The sequence below is a fragment of the Centruroides sculpturatus genome, unplaced genomic scaffold (assembly GCF_000671375.1).
Source record: "Centruroides sculpturatus isolate CEXI.00-Female unplaced genomic scaffold, Cexi_2.0 scaffold580, whole genome shotgun sequence".
Classification (NCBI taxonomy): Eukaryota; Metazoa; Arthropoda; class Arachnida; order Scorpiones; family Buthidae; genus Centruroides; species Centruroides sculpturatus.
Genome location: NW_019384668.1, coordinates 167,013 through 190,134, shown reverse-complemented (window position 1 = coordinate 190,134; position 23,122 = coordinate 167,013). Strand labels below are relative to the sequence as shown.

The 23,122-nt window shown below is 26.6% G+C and overlaps 1 protein-coding gene across 1 annotated transcript in view; it reads left to right on the top strand.

Annotated features, from left to right (window-relative positions):
* Positions 1-19,264, top strand: part of LOC111626676 (plexin-B-like) — a 127,112-nt gene extending 107,848 nt beyond the window's left edge. Inside the window, exons 5-36 of the mRNA XM_023370155.1 lie at positions 347-475; positions 673-773; positions 960-1,104; positions 1,424-1,583; positions 2,157-2,253; positions 2,797-2,905; positions 3,039-3,167; positions 3,465-3,557; positions 3,645-3,729; positions 3,813-3,985; positions 7,300-7,445; positions 7,571-7,673; positions 8,812-8,948; positions 9,063-9,239; positions 10,633-10,729; positions 10,942-11,226; positions 11,420-11,596; positions 12,076-12,319; positions 12,401-12,543; positions 12,635-12,768; positions 12,863-12,922; positions 13,003-13,077; positions 13,379-13,445; positions 13,646-13,792; positions 13,904-14,057; positions 14,151-14,315; positions 14,658-14,830; positions 15,154-15,314; positions 15,688-15,835; positions 15,921-16,061; positions 17,711-17,785; positions 17,945-19,264. Of these exons, the coding sequence (XP_023225923.1) occupies positions 347-475; positions 673-773; positions 960-1,104; positions 1,424-1,583; positions 2,157-2,253; positions 2,797-2,905; positions 3,039-3,167; positions 3,465-3,557; positions 3,645-3,729; positions 3,813-3,985; positions 7,300-7,445; positions 7,571-7,673; positions 8,812-8,948; positions 9,063-9,239; positions 10,633-10,729; positions 10,942-11,226; positions 11,420-11,596; positions 12,076-12,319; positions 12,401-12,543; positions 12,635-12,768; positions 12,863-12,922; positions 13,003-13,077; positions 13,379-13,445; positions 13,646-13,792; positions 13,904-14,057; positions 14,151-14,315; positions 14,658-14,830; positions 15,154-15,314; positions 15,688-15,835; positions 15,921-16,061; positions 17,711-17,785; positions 17,945-18,052 (4,338 nt within the window). The 3' untranslated portion in view covers positions 18,053-19,264. The remainder of the gene's footprint in view (positions 1-346; positions 476-672; positions 774-959; positions 1,105-1,423; positions 1,584-2,156; positions 2,254-2,796; positions 2,906-3,038; positions 3,168-3,464; positions 3,558-3,644; positions 3,730-3,812; positions 3,986-7,299; positions 7,446-7,570; positions 7,674-8,811; positions 8,949-9,062; positions 9,240-10,632; positions 10,730-10,941; positions 11,227-11,419; positions 11,597-12,075; positions 12,320-12,400; positions 12,544-12,634; positions 12,769-12,862; positions 12,923-13,002; positions 13,078-13,378; positions 13,446-13,645; positions 13,793-13,903; positions 14,058-14,150; positions 14,316-14,657; positions 14,831-15,153; positions 15,315-15,687; positions 15,836-15,920; positions 16,062-17,710; positions 17,786-17,944) is intronic.
* The last annotated feature ends 3,858 nt before the right edge of the window (positions 19,265-23,122 follow it).

Here is a 23,122-nt window from a genome sequence, read left to right as displayed (position 1 = left end):
CCTCTCCCCCCGCGGGGGAATTTCGAAAAATCCCTTCTTAGTGTGCGTTTTCATGGCGTACTGTACTCTAACTGTCTATCAAATTTCACCTCTAGGTTAAGCGGTCTGCTCTGGGCGATGATGAATCAGTGAGTGATTCAGTCAGTCAGTCAGTCAGTCAGAAGAAGCAATTTGATAAATATAGATTATTATTATTATTATTATTATTATATCCTGCCAAATAATTCTGTAGTTAAACGTATTAATTAAATATGAAAAATAAATGTTTTCTAGTTTGTAATGCTCTTGTTAAAACAAAGAAAAAAATTGAATAAATAATAATTTACTATTATATTATTTTAACTAGTTGCTTATAAGTAGTGGCGTTCAAGCCGAAGAGTTTGAAGAAGTTGTTGTAGATGAAGGAAATACAATATTGGCAGATTTGCATTTAGATTCTATGCAGCAATATCTCTATGCTGCTAGTCCTTACAAGGTAAGTAAAAGTCGTTATTAATAAATTATATGAATGAAATCTAACTTGCAGTCTAAAAATTATTTTAAAATTTTTGAAAATTTTTTTTTGTTAAATACGATATTATTAACATTGATTACTTTAAAATTTAAAACATACCTTTTTGGTATTTCAATCTCACTAAATAAATATGAAATTTAATTGATTTTACCTTATAGGTGAGTAAGGTACAAGTTGAAAAATGCCAACAGTATGAGAGTTGTGACCAATGCCTTCAAGCTAGAAATCCATATTGTGGATGGTGCTCCTTAGAAAAGAGGCGAGTTTTATATTTTTATTACTTTTACTACTCATATTCATATAATAAAATACAAAAATTATTATTGCAAAGTTTTATTATATACAAACTATTAAAATAATTTTACTTGTGTTTAAAATTATAAACTATTGTCTATTATTTTTAAAAAAATTAAAAATGTTAGTAATCAAAATAATTATTATGCAGATGCACGGTGAAGGCAGCATGCCAAAATGCAACAGGTGTGTTGACTGATCTTAGTTCTCCCAGGTGGCTGTCTCTCAACACTCAGCAATGCATTGACTTCCAGTCTATCAGACCAGAACATCTTCCTCTGACAAGCATGGCTGTGGTAAGATGCAATCAATAATTGACATGTAGTTTTCTCCTCTTTACCATGTCACTGTTTTCAAGAACATTTATCACAGAAATAATCTTTATGAAAACACACGATGTCTGAAAAATGACAGATGAAACTATATTAGGCATCTTTTATTCAAGAGTAAAATTTTCTATACTCTTATATTATTAAAGGATAACAGTGTACAGTATAAATATATTATATTAATACTCGATACTGAATATTAGAGTTTTTCGTAGTGCGAGTAAACTTGCCATTTTTGCTGACAATGTGATTTAAATGTTATTTATGAATGGTTTCAATTTCTTAGATTGAACTGGCTATTAATCAACTGCCACAACTTCCTTATGGGGCCCACTATCTTTGTGTATTTGGAAAAAGTAATCCTGTGCAAGCTCGTGTGACACATAATGGACTCGCATGTATGACACCAGCAGTTGCAGACCGTCCACCTATTCCAGAAGGAAGCGGTACGTATCTAACAGAAAATAAATATTTTATTTTATTGCAATAACGTAACTTTATGGTTTCTGTCTTCCCGAGTGCAATTATATTTTCATGGAAATGAAATTATCAATTGTATTGGGATTTTGTTTATTGCTTAGTTTTGACGAATAACTATTATTAAATACTTTCATTTATCAAATCCAGTTTCATTGAACTTCTCGTAACACATGTGTGATGGGAATTGCATTTAATAGCAATTTTTCATTCTTAAGATAACCCCTAAATGCCAAGTTGGGATTTAGAAATACCGTCGGCTTTTCTCTCTTTTTTACGCCATTTTAACTTAGCTGTATTTATTCCGTGATAATCAATTGGGAACATGTTTTGATCCACGGAAGTAAATGTTGTATTTTATAGAGAGGAATGCACTCTAGGGAGACTTAGAATTTCATGAAGTGTATGTTTGTGTGAAAAATCTCTTATCTTGAATATGTCACAAGGGTGCAATATTGACCAAGTTGTATGAACATAAAGTTACTTTCATTGGCTGAAATGACTATTATATGCCACTTCTTTGTATTTTTCTTTCGTTATAGATCATGTTTTAGTGGATTTAGCAGTACGATCCAGCGAAACAAATACAGATTTTCTTAACAGAATGTTCGCATTCTATGATTGCGGAGTTCATAAAACGTAAGTTTAAATTGAAATTAAATAATTTTGTTTAAAATATTTCAACTAATAGCTGTAAAATTATAAAGTTTTGCTGTTTTTTTATATCATAAAACTATTTCTCTCTCTATTATTAAGAGTTTGTGAATTTTACTCATATTAAATTATATTAACAAAGAAAACAATGTTCTTAAGATGAAATTAAAATATAAATTTAAAAGATGTGAAGTATGCATTAAATTCTGATGTTTAGTAAGTATAAGGATAGAAAGACACGATTTATTTTAATGTGAATTTTTGAATTTAATTTTGTAAAAGATTTCTAGAGCAGAGATATAAAAATTTCTTAATTAAGTTAAAATCGCAGCTGTAGAAATTTTAAAAGATCAAAAACAAAAACAAACAAAAAAAGGAAAAAGAAGATAATATAGTAAATAATCCTAGATCATAATTCTTTAGTTTATTTAGATACAAAAAATAAATAAATAAATAAGAATAATAATAATAATAATTCTGAATCGAGTAGACGAACCTGTTTTTAAAAATATATATTTTGTTTTGCAGCTGTACCGAGTGCGCGACTAGCTCCTGGGCTTGCAGCTGGTGTCCCCATGAAAATATGTGTACACACAATATATCGTTATGCACTCGTACAATTATTACCGGCGAAAATGTAAGTACTGTATCTCCTCATTCGTGACAAGTTCATCTTTTTTGCAATTTAATTCTTTGATTGATTAATTTTTGTTCTTCGGAATTGATAAGATAAAATACTTTCACATCTAAGACAGCGATTTTTATCGTAGAATCCCCAGAATTCCCTCATTAAAGGACGACAACACTGCCCAAGCTTTACTATTGATAAGGAAATATTGCTGCCAAATGAAGTGAGCAAGGAAATCGCCATTGAAGTAAAAAATCTTCCTAGTGCTCTAGTACGTATTGATTCTTTTTTCCATTTTTTTAATCACTGAAACAGCTGTGATGAGTATTGTCTGATTCTTATGGAAAAGATTTTTGTAATATAACTATTTGTAAACAATTTTCTTCTATTTACATGTTTAGTCAAATAATTACATCGTAAATTTTATATGATAAAATTCATAAATAAAAAATTAATATATTTTATTTAAGAATTAAAAATGTAACGCTGCATTTTTTAAATTCGATAATAAGTTTTTTATAAATTAAAATAATTTATTTTTTTATTAAATGCAAAATATATTTTTCAGGATGATTTTCAATGCATCGTTGAGATCGAAGGTGCAAAAGAACGTGTTTTAGCCACTAAGCAAGGAAGTAGAATCATATGCTCTGAAACGGCGGTAAGCTTCTTTAAAAATTATTTTTTTTTTACACATTTATGACACTTTCTTACGCTAAATACTTATTTTTTTTCCATTCAAAAATAGTATACTTATCAATCAGAAGTTGGAGTTATTCGAGCAACTTTAACCGTATTATGGAATGAAGATACTTTTATTGATAAAACAAATGGTAATGCATTTAATATAACAATATAAATTGTTAGCTGTTTTTTGTTATCTACATTTCATATATAAAATATTTTTATTCACTAGTGACGTTATATAAATGTGATCTACTTGGAAATTACGGTGGCCGCGCAGATTGTTCATTATGTCAAACGAGAGATAGGAAATATCAGTGCGCTTGGTGTAAAGGATCTTGTACTTATGGAGAATCGTGTCTTGAACCTGTTGCTACCTCTTGCCCACCGCCACGAATTGATTGGGTAAGTGATAAACTTGTATTTATCATAGCAGAAACCTGAAAGAATTAATTACTTATAGGTTAACAATATTTTATACACGTATAGGCGGACATAAAACACCTAATCATAATCTTTATACATTTTTTTATATAAATTAATATAAAAATTTTTACCTGCTGATTTAATATAATAACAAAAATAAACTTATTGTATGTGAAGTAAAGTATAACATTTTAGAATAGTATAATGCACTATTTAATTCTTTTCGTATTTAAAATTTAATTTCACACATTATTAACAATACCTTCGATACAAAGACTTCAGTATTGGTATTCATAATTATTATTATGAATACCAATCCAAATAGTAATTTAATGACAAAATTTTATAGCTGTTAATAATAAATGAATTTTGTCATTGATAATAATAACAATGACATAAATTAACGGACATATGACTCTAATTCTTCAAATATAAATAATATATAAAAGAGATATATTATTAGACAATTAAATAGTAAAACTCATTACGATTTAATGATTGTAAAAGCTTTGTTAATGGAATTCGCCGTTAAGAAGTCTTTTGCTATCAAATAAATTTTAAAAAAGTAATTTTTGCTGATTTCTAAAAGCAATTAAAATATTTGTGGTCACTTTTTTAGCGCAATAGGTGTATTACTGGACAGGAAATAATACAGAAACTCATTAAGTTTCATTAATGTAATTGCAAACATCCTGTAGCGAATGTGGCTACTTTTCTTTGGGGACATTTTATATCAATTACTTAAGTTCAAAATACTTATTTTTCCCAAGTTATTTGTAAAATATCACAATAGATTTATCATCGGTTATAATTTTTGTTTCGAGACTTTTACTTCTTTTGAATGTATTGTTAGTAATTAAAATTTGACATATTATAAACATCAGAAGGACAATACAGATAGAAATATCGAAAAACTATAATTATTTATTTCTTTCATATAATAAAATAATTTATTTACTCTGGTAATTGTCTAAATATTTAATTGATCCGAATATAAATTTATTGCCTAAGTTTGTGATGATATTGTACTATTTTTGTTTTCTGAACTCTGAAATGTAAAAGCATTAAGAGATTACTTAGGAAAATTTTGTATTTTCGCTATAAAAAAAAGCTTGCTGTTGAATTAATGATTCTCTGTACTCTTTCTAATCAATAGCAATTTTTAAGTAAATAATTTTTTTTTATTGTAAATCTTTGCACTAGTAAATTTTGTTTTAAAATGTAAAAAGCAATACAATTTTAATTCTTTATAGCAATTAAAAATTTTTAAAAATTAATTTTACAAAATATTGAAAAATTTTAATATCAAGTTAAATTTTTTATGATGTTTTTGGATTTTTACTGGTTAAATCTGAATCTTAATTAATAATGATGGTTTCTAACAATAATTGTCTTAAAATGATTTAAATGTAAAAAAATGGCTTAATGTAATTTATTGATTGTAAATAAATATTTATAAATGTAGATTTTAGTTTGAAAATAAACAAAATAAAGACAATCCGTGTTGATTTTAAAAACGAAAAGAGCATTAAATAGTGTTTCTATTCTTCTAATGTGTTGATTATCTCAGTTCTTATTCTATCATTGGTTGAATTCATTGTGTCAATAACTGTGTTTATGGCCTGGAGAATCAAATTAAATGAAGTACTAATTGTTGTTACAACAATATCCCAGCCATTTAATTACACTGCCTTATCACTGCTGTTTGCATAGCTTGACACTTGCTTGTTATTCTATATTGCAATGTATTATGAATAGTTATTTACCATTTGATACTACAGGCAGAATAAGTATTCTAAATAGTAAATATTTCATGTGAAATATTATCAGGTTANACTGGAAGTTTATCTAGACGATCTGCAATGCATTGTTGATAGGTATCGAATATCATGCTAAATTTATTTTATTTAAATATATTAATTAATATAATAATAATTTATTTTTCGTGTATTAAGGATAATTGTTTAAAATATTTAAATTTTTTTTTTTAGAACTTTAGCAAGTAATAGTCAGATTAGTTGTAGGACAACCCGTGCTCCAGTGCCTTCTTATGACGTTTCTCAATTATTACTGAGAATAGATAATGCTAATTTAACACTTCAGTCACCATTTGTGTATAGAAACGATCCAACTATTCTTAAAATTTCACCATTAAAAAGCTTTGTTAGGTATGTCAAAACTCTATTATATAAATATACATCACGCCTTTTTTTTCCTTTTTTTTAAATTAGCATAAGCATAAGTGTAATTAAGGAAATCGTTTTTTTATTATATTACTTCACGTTATAATATATTGTAATATTTTATAATTTATTCATAATGGTATAAATTTACTTAACACATGCTATCCGTCATTATTAGCTTAAAAGAATTAATGGTTTGTTCAACAAAGAAATTCTAGAAAAGAAAATGGATTTAAATTATAATTATATGACACGTGAAAGAATAAGAATAATAATAATTGGCCGTTAACATAAAAAAAAATTTGAACTAAACATTCGCCTACAGACAATGACTGAATAGAATACTTGATACATCTTATTAAAAATAAAACTGATTATTCTAATTATGCTCCTCTAAATACATTGAATATTTTACTTATAATAATTCTAAATTAAAAAAAAAAATTGCTGTTATTGTCTAAGTAGCCTAAACATGAATTTTTTAAAAATATAAGTAATTTTTCTGTTTAAAAAGTTAATTTAAATATTTTAACATTTAACTTTTTGATATTTTTTAGTAATAGCATTAGTACACTTTGATATACAGGAAAATTTAAACATTTTATTTGTACTTACAAATTAGAAATAGCATTGTTCAGAATATAAGATAGAAATGTTAAAAAAAACACTTGGAGTCTTTAATTCCGTCGACTGTAGATTTGTAATCAGTGATTTACAGTAAGTTATCCGTCAAAAACTCTCATATCTGTATTCGCATCATGATGGGTTCAAAAATATCAGAACCCCAATAGCTGTCTCGTTCCGTCACGTTTTATATCAGTCATACGACATATTTTGCATTCCTGATCTAAACTTCATGCCATTCGCTTTAAGCTATGCTCCAACTACTATATATATGTATACATATAAATATCAATGTCTATAGCTTCTAAAAAATAAAATGCAAAAAAATGATGCAATGGTAAAATTTAGTTTGATGAATTTTACTCAACTATTAAATAAATGAATTTAAAATTGATACAAAGACTTCAGTATTGGTATTCATAATTANTTTCTGATATTAAAAATGTATGAAAAAATTTAATAATTTTTTTAAAAATTTATGAATAGATTCATCCACTCAGTGGACCATTAGCCGGAGGAACTTTAGTGGCGATTGAAGGAAGTAATCTTGGAACGAGTATCGAAGAAATTCAAGATAAGATAACAATTGGAGGAATACCATGCATCCCTGTAGAATATAGTATATCCGTTAGGTAGGCTTGTAGATACCATTTAATATTACATAAAATGTTCCTTTTTATTGTTTAAATTTAATTGTTTAATTAAAGTAATTAAATAGGAGAAAAAAATTATAATTTTTTTTAATTTTTGTTTTTAGAGTGGTATGTCAAACGGGACCATCGGATGTTCCACTTGAAGGAGAAGTAGTTGTGGGAAATAGAGCCGGAATTACAAGAGCTCGCGAGAAATTTCTTTATAAGGTAAATTACAAATTATACTTGGTGTAAAATAAGAAAACAATATTAACTTTATTATTAAATTCGTAATTGAGAAATATAAAATTTATCTAATAGTTGAAGTTCGTTTTTAATACTATTGAAAGTAGAATTTTATTAATATCGACACAGTTAAATTGGAAATATTATATTACATTCTGATATATTTGAAATATTTTTAATGCAGATGGTAGAATTAAATGCAGTTCATCCGAAATCAGGACCACAGGCCGGTGGTACACGTTTATATTTAACGGGTTCGAATCTTAACGTTTAAAAATTTATGAATAGATTCATCCACTCAGTGGACCATTAGCCGGAGGAACTTTAGTGGCGATTGAAGGAAGTAATCTTGGAACGAGTATCGAAGAAATTCAAGATAAGATAACAATTGGAGGAATACCATGCATCCCTGTAGAATATAGTATATCCGTTAGGTAGGCTTGTAGATACCATTTAATATTACATAAAATGTTCCTTTTTATTGTTTAAATTTAATTGTTTAATTAAAGTTCGAGACTTTTACTTCTTTTGAATGTATTGTTAGTAATTAAAATTTGACATATTATAAACATCAGAAGGACAATACAGATAGAAATATCGAAAAACTATAATTATTTATTTCTTTCATATAATAAAATAATTTATTTTTTTATTAAATGCAAAATATATTTTTCAGGATGATTTTCAATGCATCGTTGAGATCGAAGGTGCAAAAGAACGTGTTTTAGCCANTTTTATTGTTTAAATTTAATTGTTTAATTAAAGTAATTAAATAGGAGAAAAAAATTATAATTTTTTTTAATTTTTGTTTTTAGAGTGGTATGTCAAACGGGACCATCGGATGTTCCACTTGAAGGAGAAGTAGTTGTGGGAAATAGAGCCGGAATTACAAGAGCTCGCGAGAAATTTCTTTATAAGGTAAATTACAAATTATACTTGGTGTAAAATAAGAAAACAATATTAACTTTATTATTAAATTCGTAATTGAGAAATATAAAATTTATCTAATAGTTGAAGTTCGTTTTTAATACTATTGAAAGTAGAATTTTATTAATATCGACACAGTTAAATTGGAAATATTATATTACATTCTGATATATTTGAAATATTTTTAATGCAGATGGTAGAATTAAATGCAGTTCATCCGAAATCAGGACCACAGGCCGGTGGTACACGTTTATATTTAACGGGTTCGAATCTTAACGTTGGAAACGAACTGGAAGTTTATCTAGACGATCTGCAATGCATTGTTGATAGGTATCGAATATCATGCTAAATTTATTTTATTTAAATATATTAATTAATATAATAATAATTTATTTTTCGTGTATTAAGGATAATTGTTTAAAATATTTAAATTTTTTTTTTTAGAACTTTAGCAAGTAATAGTCAGATTAGTTGTAGGACAACCCGTGCTCCAGTGCCTTCTTATGACGTTTCTCAATTATTACTGAGAATAGATAATGCTAATTTAACACTTCAGTCACCATTTGTGTATAGAAACGATCCAACTATTCTTAAAATTTCACCATTAAAAAGCTTTGTTAGGTATGTCAAAACTCTATTATATAAATATACATCACGCCTTTTTTTTCCTTTTTTTTAAATTAGCATAAGCATAAGTGTAATTAAGGAAATCGTTTTTTTATTATATTACTTCACGTTATAATATATTGTAATATTTTATAATTTATTCATAATGGTATAAATTTACTTAACACATGCTATCCGTCATTATTAGCTTAAAAGAATTAATGGTTTGTTCAACAAAGAAATTCTAGAAAAGAAAATGGATTTAAATTATAATTATATGACACGTGAAAGAATAAGAATAATAATAATTGGCCGTTAACATAAAAAAAAATTTGAACTAAACATTCGCCTACAGACAATGACTGAATAGAATACTTGATACATCTTATTAAAATTATTTTATTACTCTCTAAATGTAACAAAAATGATTTATTTAAAAATACATTTATAGAAAGTAATAAATTATTAATAAACCAATTATAAACTTCTGAAAATTCATTTAAATATGTATTTATGAAAATTGTATAATTGTTAAAATTATAAAAATTAAATATGGCTAAATAATATTTAATATCATTTCTTCTATTTGAATGTAGACTTTAAATATAGACTTCATTTATTTTGTTAATTTTTCAGTAATTAGTTTACGAATAAAATATTATTTTCTATTAAACATTAATAATCTGTTATTAGTATTATCGGTATAACCTGCAATATATGTATATAAACTGTAAGAATTAATATAATTAAGAAATTAAGACCTGCAAATAGACAAATGGAATAAAAGATAAATACGTATAAAAATTTAATTTTGGAAATAAGAGGATTGCTAATTGTTCTTTTCAAAAGAAAAATATATTTATATCTTTACTTAAAAGCTCTTATTTCATTAAAATTTACTCAAAAGAATTTATTTTTGCTGAGACTGGAATAAATTTTAGTTTCCAAAAAATCGTGTTTACCTTAAATTTTGGTTCCTTAAAAACCGTGTTTACCTTTGATACTCTAAAGTTAAATGTTATAGACTACATATCGTTTAGCCAAGAAAAAACTATTTTCGATGTAAAGGTTATTCTCAAAAAATGATCACTCCTTTACTTCGAAGGATTTTCGAAGTATTGTATAAAAACATTGTTCTTTAAAGTTTTACGATAGAAAATTTACCCTCTTTTTTATGTACCACACTTTTTCTGTATTATGTAGTCTAATTCACGAGACATGTATAGCGTTATCAACTACCCGCTTACATTTTTTATAACTAGAACTTTTAAATTATAAATTGTTGATGGAGATGAAGGATGCGATAAATTAAAATATAAGCATACTTTCACATTTTTTTTCGAATAATTAATTCAATAGATACGATGTGAAAAACAGTTTAAGTAATTAAACTTTTTAATGATTCTAGTGGGGGTCGTGCTGTCGTAGTCATGGGCACAAACTTGACTTCCGTCCAACAACCAAGGATGGCTGTGTTTCAGAATGACAGTATTTTAAATGAAACCGTAAGTAAAACTTTTAGAAATTTTCCACATCCCTTATCTTAAAAAGCCAATTTAACTTAGTCATAATTTGAGTTCTAGCAAATTCATTTTTTAAGATATAAGAAATGTCTTTAGTTTAAAACTTTATACTGTATTCAGCTATATTGAAATGAATCCTGAAGAGAGCATTTATAAAGTTAGACTTGAAAAATTTTCATTTATATATTTTATAGATCTGTGAAATAATAAGCAATGGGAAAATGATTTGTCCCGCTCCATCAATCAATGGTGCTGCTTTGAAAACCCCGCCCATATACAATGAAAACAGCGAGCAAGATGATATCCCTACTTGGAAATTTCAAATAGGATTTATTATGGATAATGTCGATAGCGTACGAGCGTTGCAGGAGAACTTTCCGAGTCTGCACTCTGATCTTATTTATGTGCCAGACCCGAAGTTCTTTCCGTTCGAAGAGGATAGTGTAAAATTATATAAAGGAGAATCACTCGTTATAGAGGTTAGTCCGAAGTTTAGTAGGTCTATATAAAAATTTTCTTGATAATACTTTATCGATCATAAAACAAGAGATGTAAGTTTTGTGGCTTAAAAATACTGCCTGTATACTTACATCTATATAAATTACTAAAGTTATTAACTATAAATTTTGAGTTATTGGCATGGTTATAATTACAATACTTTTGCGCAATTAGGGAGAGAACTTGAGACTTGCAAGTACAGAGACTGAGGTTAATGTAACCATAGGGACAGGAATCTGCAACCTGACTTCTCTAGCAATGACTCAGTTAGTCTGTATTCCACCAGAAGTACAACCTCTAGGGACCGACGAGATTGGTCGAAAGACTGATAACAATTTGCCAATGGTAGTGGTAAGTAATTGTAATTATATAATAACAGATTGATTAAAATGTATTTTTAAATCCTTCTCTTAGTTTACTAGATAATTTAACGATGTTCTTTTATTCAAATTATTTAAATCATTTGAAAATTGCAAAAAGAAAGTTTGTCGAAATTTAAAAAAGTGTTAGAATTCTTTTAATTTGAAAATTGCTCAAGCTCTTTGCGATATTAAAATTTCAAATTGTGTTAAAAATTAATAACTAAATAACATATTGAAAACGTTAGACAAACATTTACAAAAGTTTTTATTATATTTTAAAACTATATATTTAAAAATATATTGAAGACTGCAGTTAATCTGCACAAGGTGATTGAAATCTATTTGAATAATTTAATTAATTCTAATTATTTTTATCGCCTTAATCTTATTATATATTTTAAAAAATATAAATGATTTAGTATTTTAATAAGTCTAATATTTAAAAAAGTATATTTTAATATTGTATAGGTACACGTTGGTAAAAATTTAAGATTTGAAGTCGGATTTTTACATTACGAGGTTGCAAAAAAATACGAATTACCTCCAGCAGCCATTGGTGGTATTGCTGCAGGTGGAAGCATTCTTATGTTGTTAAGTCTTATCATTCTGGCAGTATTACGCCACAAGAGTTCACAAGCAGAAAGAGAATACAAAAGGATACAATTACAGATGGATTCTCTGGAGAATAGTGTGAGATCAGAATGTAAACAAGGTATGTTAAGCAAACTTGTTAAATGCTAGCAATTTTATGCATGATTTTCCAATTAAACGAAGTTAATGCAATTACTTTCAGCTTTTGCAGAACTTCAGACTGATATGACAGATTTAACAAATGATCTTCAGACTACTGGTATACCTACCTTAGATCATAAAAGCTACGTGATGAAAGTGTTTTTTCCAGGAGTTTTTGATCATCCATTATTACAAGATTCTAAAGTAAGTAGTTTATAAAATATAAGCTTACACACCGAGTTAATAAAATGATAATAATGTATATAATGAAAAAAATATTTTTCTTTTAAAATAGATTCAAGCCAACGGACTTTATACAAACTGTGAGTTAGCCATGTCACAATTTGAGCAATTATTAAACAATAAAGCGTTCCTTCTAACATTTATCAAAACATTGGAATATCAAAAATCATTTAGTATAAGAGACAGGTCAGTTTCTTTTAATAAAATTTTTATTTAATTTTATATTAAATTCAGTTTTGTAAGAAATTTTATCGATAATTTGGTTGGATTTTTTTGACAGAGTTAACGTTGCTTCTTTATTGATGATTATACTAATGGAAAAAATGGAATATGCTACTAAGTAAGTAATAAAAATGGATAAAGATGGAATAATAAATTTATTTTTTATTCCAACGTTGTTTTTTTATTTTAATTTTACAGTGTTCTTAAGGCGTTATTATTGCAATTAATTGACAAATCTGTGTGCACAAAACATCCACAACTGATGTTGAGAAGGTAAGGACTTTTGCTTCATCTTTTATTTTATTATTAAACACTTTTAAATATAAGTTTAAACTTGTACATTATTTAAATAATTCTATATTACAAAAGATTAGTTTCTATTTAATTTTAATAAATATAATTGAGCTTTTTTTTCTAACTTTATAATTTATTTATTTTCTGAAAACCGTTTTTAATTTTTTATTTTTAACAAATACGGCTTATAAAATGAAAAAAAAAATAAAATAAAATATAGGGAATAAAGTTTTTAAATAATTAATTATCTTAATCTCTTAAATTTTTTTTTATTAAACAGAACGGAATCTGTCGTTGAAAAAATGCTAACTAATTGGATGGCTCTTAGTATGTATGATTATCTGAAGGTATGAAATGATTATTGTATTTTTTATAATGCTTCTTTAATTTTTAAAAAAATTTAATAACTGTTATAACTCTTACATATATTATCTAATAATATTTCGTAACAAATAAGAATTTAAATTGATACAATTAATTAATTTTAATTAATTTGTTTTGAGGATCATATTTAAAAAACTGCAATTGTAATTATTTATTTTATTAGGATCAAGCTGGTAGTTCGTTATTCCTATTGTTTAGTGCGATAAAACATCAAGTGGAAAAGGGTCCTGTCGATGCCATCACTCACGACGCTAGATACTCTTTGTCGGAAGAACGTTTGCTAAGAGAACAAATGGATTTTTATACAGTTGTACGTAATTTTTCTATTTTTTTTATTTTTTCTACTCTTTTAAGTCTAATAAATTATTACTATGACAAAAACAATAAAAACAGAACAATAATAAGAATTTTATATTTATAGACAATTCAAGTTATACAAGAAGATCAAGATGAAAAGATACAATGTAGAGTAAATGATTGCGATACAATTAGCCAAGTCAAATTCAAGATTTTGGATGCCGTTTATAAAAATACTCCATTTTCTCTTCGTCCATGTGTTCACGACGTCGATTTAGGTATACAGTTTAACTAAAATAATTAAAACACTATACTATTTTTTAAAATAAAGTTCATCACATCACAGTAAATTGAAATTTCTTTAATTTTAGAGTGGAGACATGGCAAGGGAGGACATCTAACATTAGCTGACGAGGATATTACTACAAAGCATTTTAACAATTGGAAACGAATAAATACGTTAAAACATTACGGTGTAAAAGATTCTGCCATTATGAGTCTTGTTACTAAACAGAACGATAGTTTCAGTTCTAATTGTAAGTATGATGATTTAATGCATGTTTGTGTGTCAACAAAGTTCCCGAAATTTATGTTTTGATAGTTTTGATAATTTCGTTCGATTGCCCTCGTTATTAATATCAATTTTAACTAGCATAGAAATATATCAATTGATATAGCGTATGCATATTTACCGATTCCTTAACATATGAATGGCAAATTAAGTTTTCAAACTACTTGAATTTGATAAATGCATTGTGAAAATTATCTAGATATTATGTAGGCTACCCATCTGTATAATTCGTAATTTACATTCTGTGCTTATTGTTAGTTTAGATTTGTTTATCTAATATTACGTTATCATTTCCATTTTGTCGTAGGTACAGGTAACGCATCATTAAATTCTGTCTCCCCGATATTTGGTCAATGTGACGTCGAACAAGGTGTTCGTTTTTGGCATTTGGTCAAACCTGACGACCATCACGGTGTACAAAAAGACCATTTACATAAAGCTATTCCCGAAATATTTCTAACTCGCTTATTGTCCACTAAGGTAACGATTATTTCCTTACTTAAATTTAATTTAAATAATAATAAGCATATGGCGTCATTTACTAGTTTATTTTTTAAAATTGTAATTATATTGTTTTCTTGAATAATAAATAAAATTTTAAATAATAAACTAAATCACGTGACATTAATGAAGAACAGAAATAATTAATTAAAATTTTAAAAAGTCTTATTTTTTGTAATTTCTTTTTTAATAAAATGTAAGATAATTAAAATAGATATAGATAAAAAGAAATTCTTTCATATTGATGGTTTATTGGAGTTACTCAGAGTGAAATTTATGTATAAAAATTAAATTTATTTTAGGGTACAGTACAGAAGTTTGTAGATGACTTCCTCACAACAATCTTAACTGCCAATGATTCATTACCGGCTGCAGTCAAATGGTTATTTGACTTATTAGATGAGGCAGCTGCACAATATGGTATCAGTGATCCAGAAGTAGCCCATGCGTGGAAAAGTAATAGGTACGTAAATGTCATACATAATTACTATGGCTTAATCAACTGCTTGGGTTTTACATTGGTGTTGTAAATTATTAAAAGTTGACATTATTTACTTTCGTAATAGACAACTTTTACAAAAATCAAATTGTTTTACGTGATAAATGCAACTACAGGAAATGTTTTTCGTTTGTTTTAAGTCGTGGCTTATTTATTTGCAAAATTTATATTTTAAAAAAAAACAGTGAAGTGTTTTTTAAATATTTATTTAATTAGGACATAAACGAAAAAAAGAGAATAGACTTAAATATCTTCCATGTTCAAATTTTTACGGAAATAAACATGTAGACTTACCTATTAAGCTTATATTTAACATAAAATTTGAATTATTTTCCAGTTTACCTTTGAGATTTTGGGTAAATTTTATAAAAAATCCCGATTTTATATTGGATATCCACAAGACACCCATTGTAGATTCTTGCCTTTCTGTCATTGCCCAAACACTGATGGATGCATGTTCAACCTCAGAACATCGATTAGGAAAGGTAAAAATATATTATTTCGTTTAATCATGATTAAATATACTATTAATAAGTGAATTACGAATTACTCGAGTTTATTCTATTACAGGACTCACCTTCTAACAAATTATTATTTGCAAAAGATATTCCTACATATAGAAAAATGGTGTCTAGGTTTTATCAAGATATCTCTGCGATGCCAGCTGTAACAGATCAAGAAATGTGTGTTGCCATGCAGGAGCTGTCATTTGTAAGAAAATTTATATATAACTTTCAACCATTAATTTTAAATGCTTAAATAAATTATTGTTGACATTCAAAATGTGTGATTTGTCTTTGTTTTTTATTTTTGACTTTTTAATATATTTTCTAAGATATAAATTAATTTAAAATAAATATAATATATTTTCAAATTTTATAATATTAATAAAAAAAAATAAATAAATAAAATTATATAAATATATTATTTATATCAGGGAATTTACAACCTTTTTTGCTTGTTGATTTCCTTCCAACACTAGATTTAATTCATAATCTCCTTTCTTTACTGATATAAATTAGAAAGAGAATAAATAAAAATTCAACGTTTGTGTTTTACTTTAATAAGATTTAAAGATATATCAATTATTAATATTTATACTATATTTTAAAATATTATAAAAATGAATTTGTCCACTGATCCTTCCAACGACCCCTAAGAATTTATCGATTCCCAGATAAATCAGTTCGCTCCTTGGAATCGCTAGCAACCCACGTTGTGAATCCCCGATTTAAATAATAAAATTATTTTAAATTAAATATGTTTATTTCATATTTATTGCTATATATGAAACAAGAAGAATTCTATTTTTTCTAGTTAAAAAAATTTGTTGATATAACTGAATTATTATTTCAATCTCGAAAGCTTTTTAACAATTGCCTATCGATCTTTTCAATGAAAGTGAAGTGCATCAATACAATAAAATATAATATATTACATCAAAGAAAATGTATAAAATTGAAAATACAGGATGGTTATAATTAAAGTTGCCTTACTCAGACCTGTATAGAGTCCGTCCTCGTTTATGTATTTTGATGAAACTTGGTATATACGTTATATGGACCATGGGGAAAAGGAAAATGCAAAAAAATAATTAGTTCAAATTTCTACCACTAGGTGAAAAAATGGCGCACGAAGAACAACAAACATAAAATGGAAACACGCAAAAGGTTTTTATTCACGACATTTGTTCAATGTGTAATCCATTTGCGTCAATCACATGTTCAAAGCACCTTACAGCATGTTCAACATTAGCCCGATAGGTTTCTTGAGAAAGTGTAGCAATATGGCATGTTATGCTTGCTTTCAATTCAGGCAGAGTTCGTATGCCTCCTCTATAGACACGATCTTTCAGATATCCCCACAACCAAGTTTCTTCAAAATATATCAAAGAGAACAGGCTCTATACAGGTCTGAGTAGGGCAACTTTAATTATAACCACACTGTACATTTGCAGAAATAATTTTAATGTTTTATTAATTGTTATAAGAAACATTAATTTCTTTTTTAAATAGTGTATTTGTCAATGAAATATTTAAAATTTGGCTAAAATAAAGAAATATTTTTGACAAAATAATTAGAAAATGTTAGAAAAAATGTTAGAGCTTTAAATTTGATCGAAATTACATTAAAAAATGTTAATTATATTTAAAATTTAACTAAAATATAATATTTAATAACAATACTTAACATATTAAAAAGAATTTTTTAATATTTTGTAAAGTTTTTAATTAAATTAAAAATAGATGAAACAACATGGATAGTTGTTTATCCATAGTTTTTGTGCTTTGTTTTAAATTTATATTAATTTTATCTAGTTTTTGTACAAGAAAATTTTAATGAGATTTTTTTTTCTTTAGTCTCATAGAGGAGAATTTGACACTCCTAGTGCAGTGAGAGAATTATATGTTTATGCAGCCAAATATAATGAACAGGTAAAAATAAACATATAAAAACCTATATTACATTTCATAATATCATATATTATTTTGACATTTTAACTGAAAAGTTTTTTAAATATAAAATATTTACCTCATGCAATTTGAATGTTATAAACGAATTTTTAAGATAATTTATATATTTTTTAAATTCAGGTTATTGAAGCGTTAGAGAACGATCCATATTGCGAAAAAATGCATTTGGCTCGCAAACTGGAAACTGTTGCATGTACACTAGAAGGTGAACAGACATCTGTGTGTTGACTTTATAAAAATAGATATTGTTTGAGTGTATTCTATTGAGCATTTCACTCTCACAGAATCTACTGCCCCAAATTTCCAGTCCACAAAGTGAGAGTGCTTATGGAATGACAGAAACTATGCAAGATATCAAGAACTAAAATTTACCATCAGATCTTCCTTGGGCAAAGCCAAACCAAAAAGATACAAGTGCGGAAGTATTTTCCTGCATCATTGTTGTATTACCATTTATGTCATCAAAGGATTTATATGTGTGATGATACTATTAAAGTGCCATGTTCATCATCAGTGCTTGGGCATTGTTTTAAATAAGACTTGTAAAAAATTTACAATCAAATCAATATAGGCAAAGAGTGCCTCTGCAATTTAAGGATGCCAGATGTTATCCTATGATATATTGTTTGGTGCAGTGTGGTGCAATCACAAAGAAAGCAGTTTTGTTTTATCTCTCCCAGCACCAAACTGCCAATATTTGTAGCACCATTTTTGAGCAGAAGGTGCATTTTGTTTATCACATAAAAACTCTGTTTATATTGTATTGGTGTTTTTTATCACGTCCTTATGGCTTCCTTATACATTTATATAAGGAAGATTTTGAGTGTCTGTTGTGCTTAAAAAATAAATAAAACAAAATAAAAACTAGTTAGCCAGCCTCGTTTTACATCAATGGATGTCAAGTCATTACGTTCTGCCAATCCTGTTTCTTCTGTTGTGGTATGTGCTGCCAGAAAATAAACTGTGATAATGGTGTATCAACAAAAAATAAAAACAAAAAAATAAAGCACCAAAGTAATTGTCGTCTTTGTTGAATTGGGGAAAATGTCAGCAGCCACAGCTTTGGTGCCTGTGCTTTGAATGTTATTTATTAGGCTGTGATAATCTAGTTAGCAGTCAGCAACTTTTAGGAGCTTTGTTATGCAAACGATTCTTGGTCTGATTTTTTTCTTTTTTTCCCCATTTTCTTAACAAGATCCCAAGGACAGTATAGAAACGAATGATATCAAGATATGAACTGTTTTATTGAAACTTGATTTTATTGTGTGTGCGTGCATGTATGGGGGAAAGTGCACTTTCTGTGGAGAAGTATTTTTTTATATCAAGAGCAGTAACTGTAACAGAAGTCTGAAGTCAATAAAGACCAATGGAATCTGGTAAGATGTGTCATCTGTAGTTTAGTGTGAATGATTATTAAAATGACAGATTTCTTATTGTGAAGCTAAATGACTTTGTCCATTTTAGAAAAACTTTCACATTATTTTCTTATGCCAGTTATTAAATTTATTTAAAAATAGATAAGTTACAGATTTTAACGGTAAAATTAAACAGCGACATTAAAAAACTCGTTTTCTAAGCCAGATATAATGTGTTATACAGTTAAAGGCATTAGATAAAGTCGATAAAATTATTTTCATTTTGTAAATTTTACATTTTACAGACTTGGATTTATAAGACTGCATAACTAAGTTTAAGACATCAGTTCATTTCTTACACATCTCTTCACCGAATTAACTTTTACATATTAAAATTTACAATAAAATTAATTTAAAAAAATTAATGTATTATGTTTACTATAGTTCTAGTAAAGTTAATGTTGATCGTTTTTTATAATAAAATGTGTAAAAAATTTTTCTAAACTGTAACAAATGAAATTCGTTTATAATTCTCACACAAATTATAATTGTACAATATTTACGATTTTGTATATTTTAAAATGATGATGAATTAAAAAATTATATTTATTTCACACAATTTTTAAATCTAGAAAAAAAAAGCAGTAAATTTTTATGTAGTGTTTTAATATAGTGAGATCCAGTGTCATTTACAAACTATGTAAATTTCTAAAAAAATAAATAAATTTTTATTACTTGCATAACAAAAGTATTTTCAAATATAAATATATATTCAAGATTTAAAATCTATATATTACTTTAACAATTTTATTGCTAAATATTTATCTGAATCATTGGAATTTTTGAAGCTACATTACTTTAGTTTACCAATTTTAATGGAAACACAGCGTTGTTATTTTTATTTTATTTTTTTCATCAAGAGCTGTTTGCTGGGCTTTTTCATCAACAGTTTTGCCACACAATGTGGAAAATAACAAACTAATGGGAATAGATTGACAGCTTTAGAGAGACTAGCACTCAACTTCCGGTGCTACTCCTGAAAGAATCACGTCAGGAAGACATTTCCCCTCTAGCAAAAGCGTGATTTCGCAATTGTTGAACAAGTTTACATCCCAAGTTCTATCAGATAACGCATCCCGCCTTCGTTTGTAATTCTTGTTTAAAAGCCTCTACAGAATAATTTGCTCACATCTAACATTGTTTTGTTCTAATGCATCCATTCACTCTCTCAAGTTGATGTTCCTGCCTCCGATTGATAATTTTTGATGCTTGTAAAATTTAACTTTTGTTTTATCAAATGGAAACAAATAATACCTTAGAGATTTTATGAAACAAAAAATCTGACAGTGATAAGATGCTAACTCAATTTTCTACAATAACGTATGTGAAAAATTGTCGCATTTACTCTTTAAAAATTTTTCTGCGTGTTCGTGATCAGCGAGATGAGGATTTTTAACTAAGCAATAAATTTAAAACTACATAAATATTCGTTATATATATTATATTTGATTAAAATATAATAAATTAAAAATTAATTAAATTAAAAATTAAAAAGCATTCTCTAAATTTTCTCTTAAAAATAATTATTTAAAATTTTAAAAATCTTATTAAAACCTAACACGTTAATAAATAAAGGCGTAACTTTTAATATAATTTTAAAAACGAATTTAATAATATCAAAAAGTATCTTGTGAACTTTAACTTTTCATCCACTGCACTTCTAGGAAATTTTATATATCTAGAGGGATCCGATATTATATTCAATGTCTAAAACCAATATCTCTATCCTTTGGTGGACTATAAAATCGATAGAAAAAACATAGTTTTTCTTTTCTTTTTATAAAATATCTGTTCGTAAGTTTCATATAACTATTGCCATATCACATAGAATTCTTTCTTCATATTGGAATTACGAGTATAATCTTATAAGAAAAATATGATAGTACTTGCTTAAATGTTTATTTAAAAAGAAAAAAATATGACAAACGTTTCGTAAAAATATTAAAATGTGATGGCTTATATAGTGAAAATCTTCAAGATTACCTTTTATATTTAGATATGAACGGAATTCGTATGGGAAGACGATAAGTTATAGACCCACCTTGCCAGCATTCTTTAACGTTCAAGTTTATATTTATGTACGATGGGTCAGCGATAACTGTGGCACTTGATTTACTGTTTCAACACCATGAACCGCTATACAGATACGTGAATACGCATGTTCAATTACTGAAATTCCACATGTTAATCATGTTTCAAAGTATTGCCATTAATGCACCGACACGTCATAATTTCCCCAACTCACCTTTAACACTTCGTCTTACTGATTTAATTTACTTTGAATTTACAAAAAAAGTAAAATGAATTTACAAAAATTTGGCAAATGTTATATATTAAACACAATAATGAGCCGAACATCACGTTTATTTCAATAAATGTTGATTTAATTGAATTAATATCAGTTGAACTAATTATATTCATAACTATATGAAATGCTACATTTTTATTTTATTATTATTTAATATTGGTTCGGACATTTTTTAGATTTTATAAGTAATTCGAACTAATTAGTTTCATCATGTAGTATCATTAACGATTCATTTTTTTCTGCCTGAAAAACAAACCAAAATGCAATTATTTTAAAATGAAATAAATAAAACAAACAGCATTTACAAGTGAATCATAATTGAAATTTTGAATTATAATACATAAAAACTCATAGATTTAATTTATGATAAAAATGTGTTACACGCTTTTTCATTTTTTCTCCAGTAAATGACAAAAAATATGGAGAAAAAAAAGATAAAATATAATTTGCAATTTATTTTCATTAATCGCGTAGCGATGAGTTTATCCAATTCTTTCGGGTAGATGCGAATAAATTGAAAGTTGTTAAAAAATAAACTCATTATGCATGGTCAAATACCATTTGTTTCTATTTTGAATAAGAATTTTTAAACAGATATAGTGAAAAAAAATTTTTTTTCTTATTTCCTCTGTAAAAAAGTTCTTTGGAAATGCTCATAAAAAATTTCCCCCTTTTATATATCTGCATTGCTAACTTGAAAAAATTCTTATAAAGAACAAATGCGACTTTCGCTAGCAAAATCAATATAACTAGCTGAATATTTCTTCGGCGTTTAGGGCGTACATATTCAATTTTTAAACTAATTTTTGAAAATTTTGTTAAATATTATTTGAACATTAAAAAAATAAAAAGAAAAAAAATAGCAAGATTCCACTTAAAAGTTTGGTAGACTTAATTAAGAAACAAGTTTGAATTTTTACTTTTTTTGTTTTTTTTTATTTATTAAAGAGTCAAAAATAAAATTTAACTTTTACATATATTAAGCAATCAATATGTTTTTGTTTTTTTTTTTTTGCTATTTAATTTATGAAAATTATATAAGAAAACTCATCAGTAAATTTTAAAAACTGTCTCGTATATCAATCGATTTTAGTTTTAGTACAGTAAATTAAACGATGTATTTTCGATATTAATCGCATATTTATAGAAATGATGCACTTTTGTATAGAAATTTTCAGCAGGTAATTTGTCATTTACCGAGGTGTTTAATTTTTAACACACGTTTACATTGCACAACTTCATTAAAAGTTGTTAAAGTTCGTTTAACACGGGGGAAAAAAGTAACTTTCAACCACTTTAAATAACAATTTGGCGATATTATCGCTAAGGGATTAGATTAAATATTCTTATTTATGTTAAATCTGGGTTAAATCTGGATTAAAAATATAATATTAAAGATAGGCAACGTGTCAAATTGATTATTAAAAATTTCTATTGAGAGAGGATAGATACGTGGATTACAATTGATTTAATGCCCTACATATTTTAATTTAGAGGCTTTGGAGAACCCATACAAACTCAAGTTATGTATCTTACTTCAATTAAAATGAATTAATTAAGAAAGCCTCCACTTTT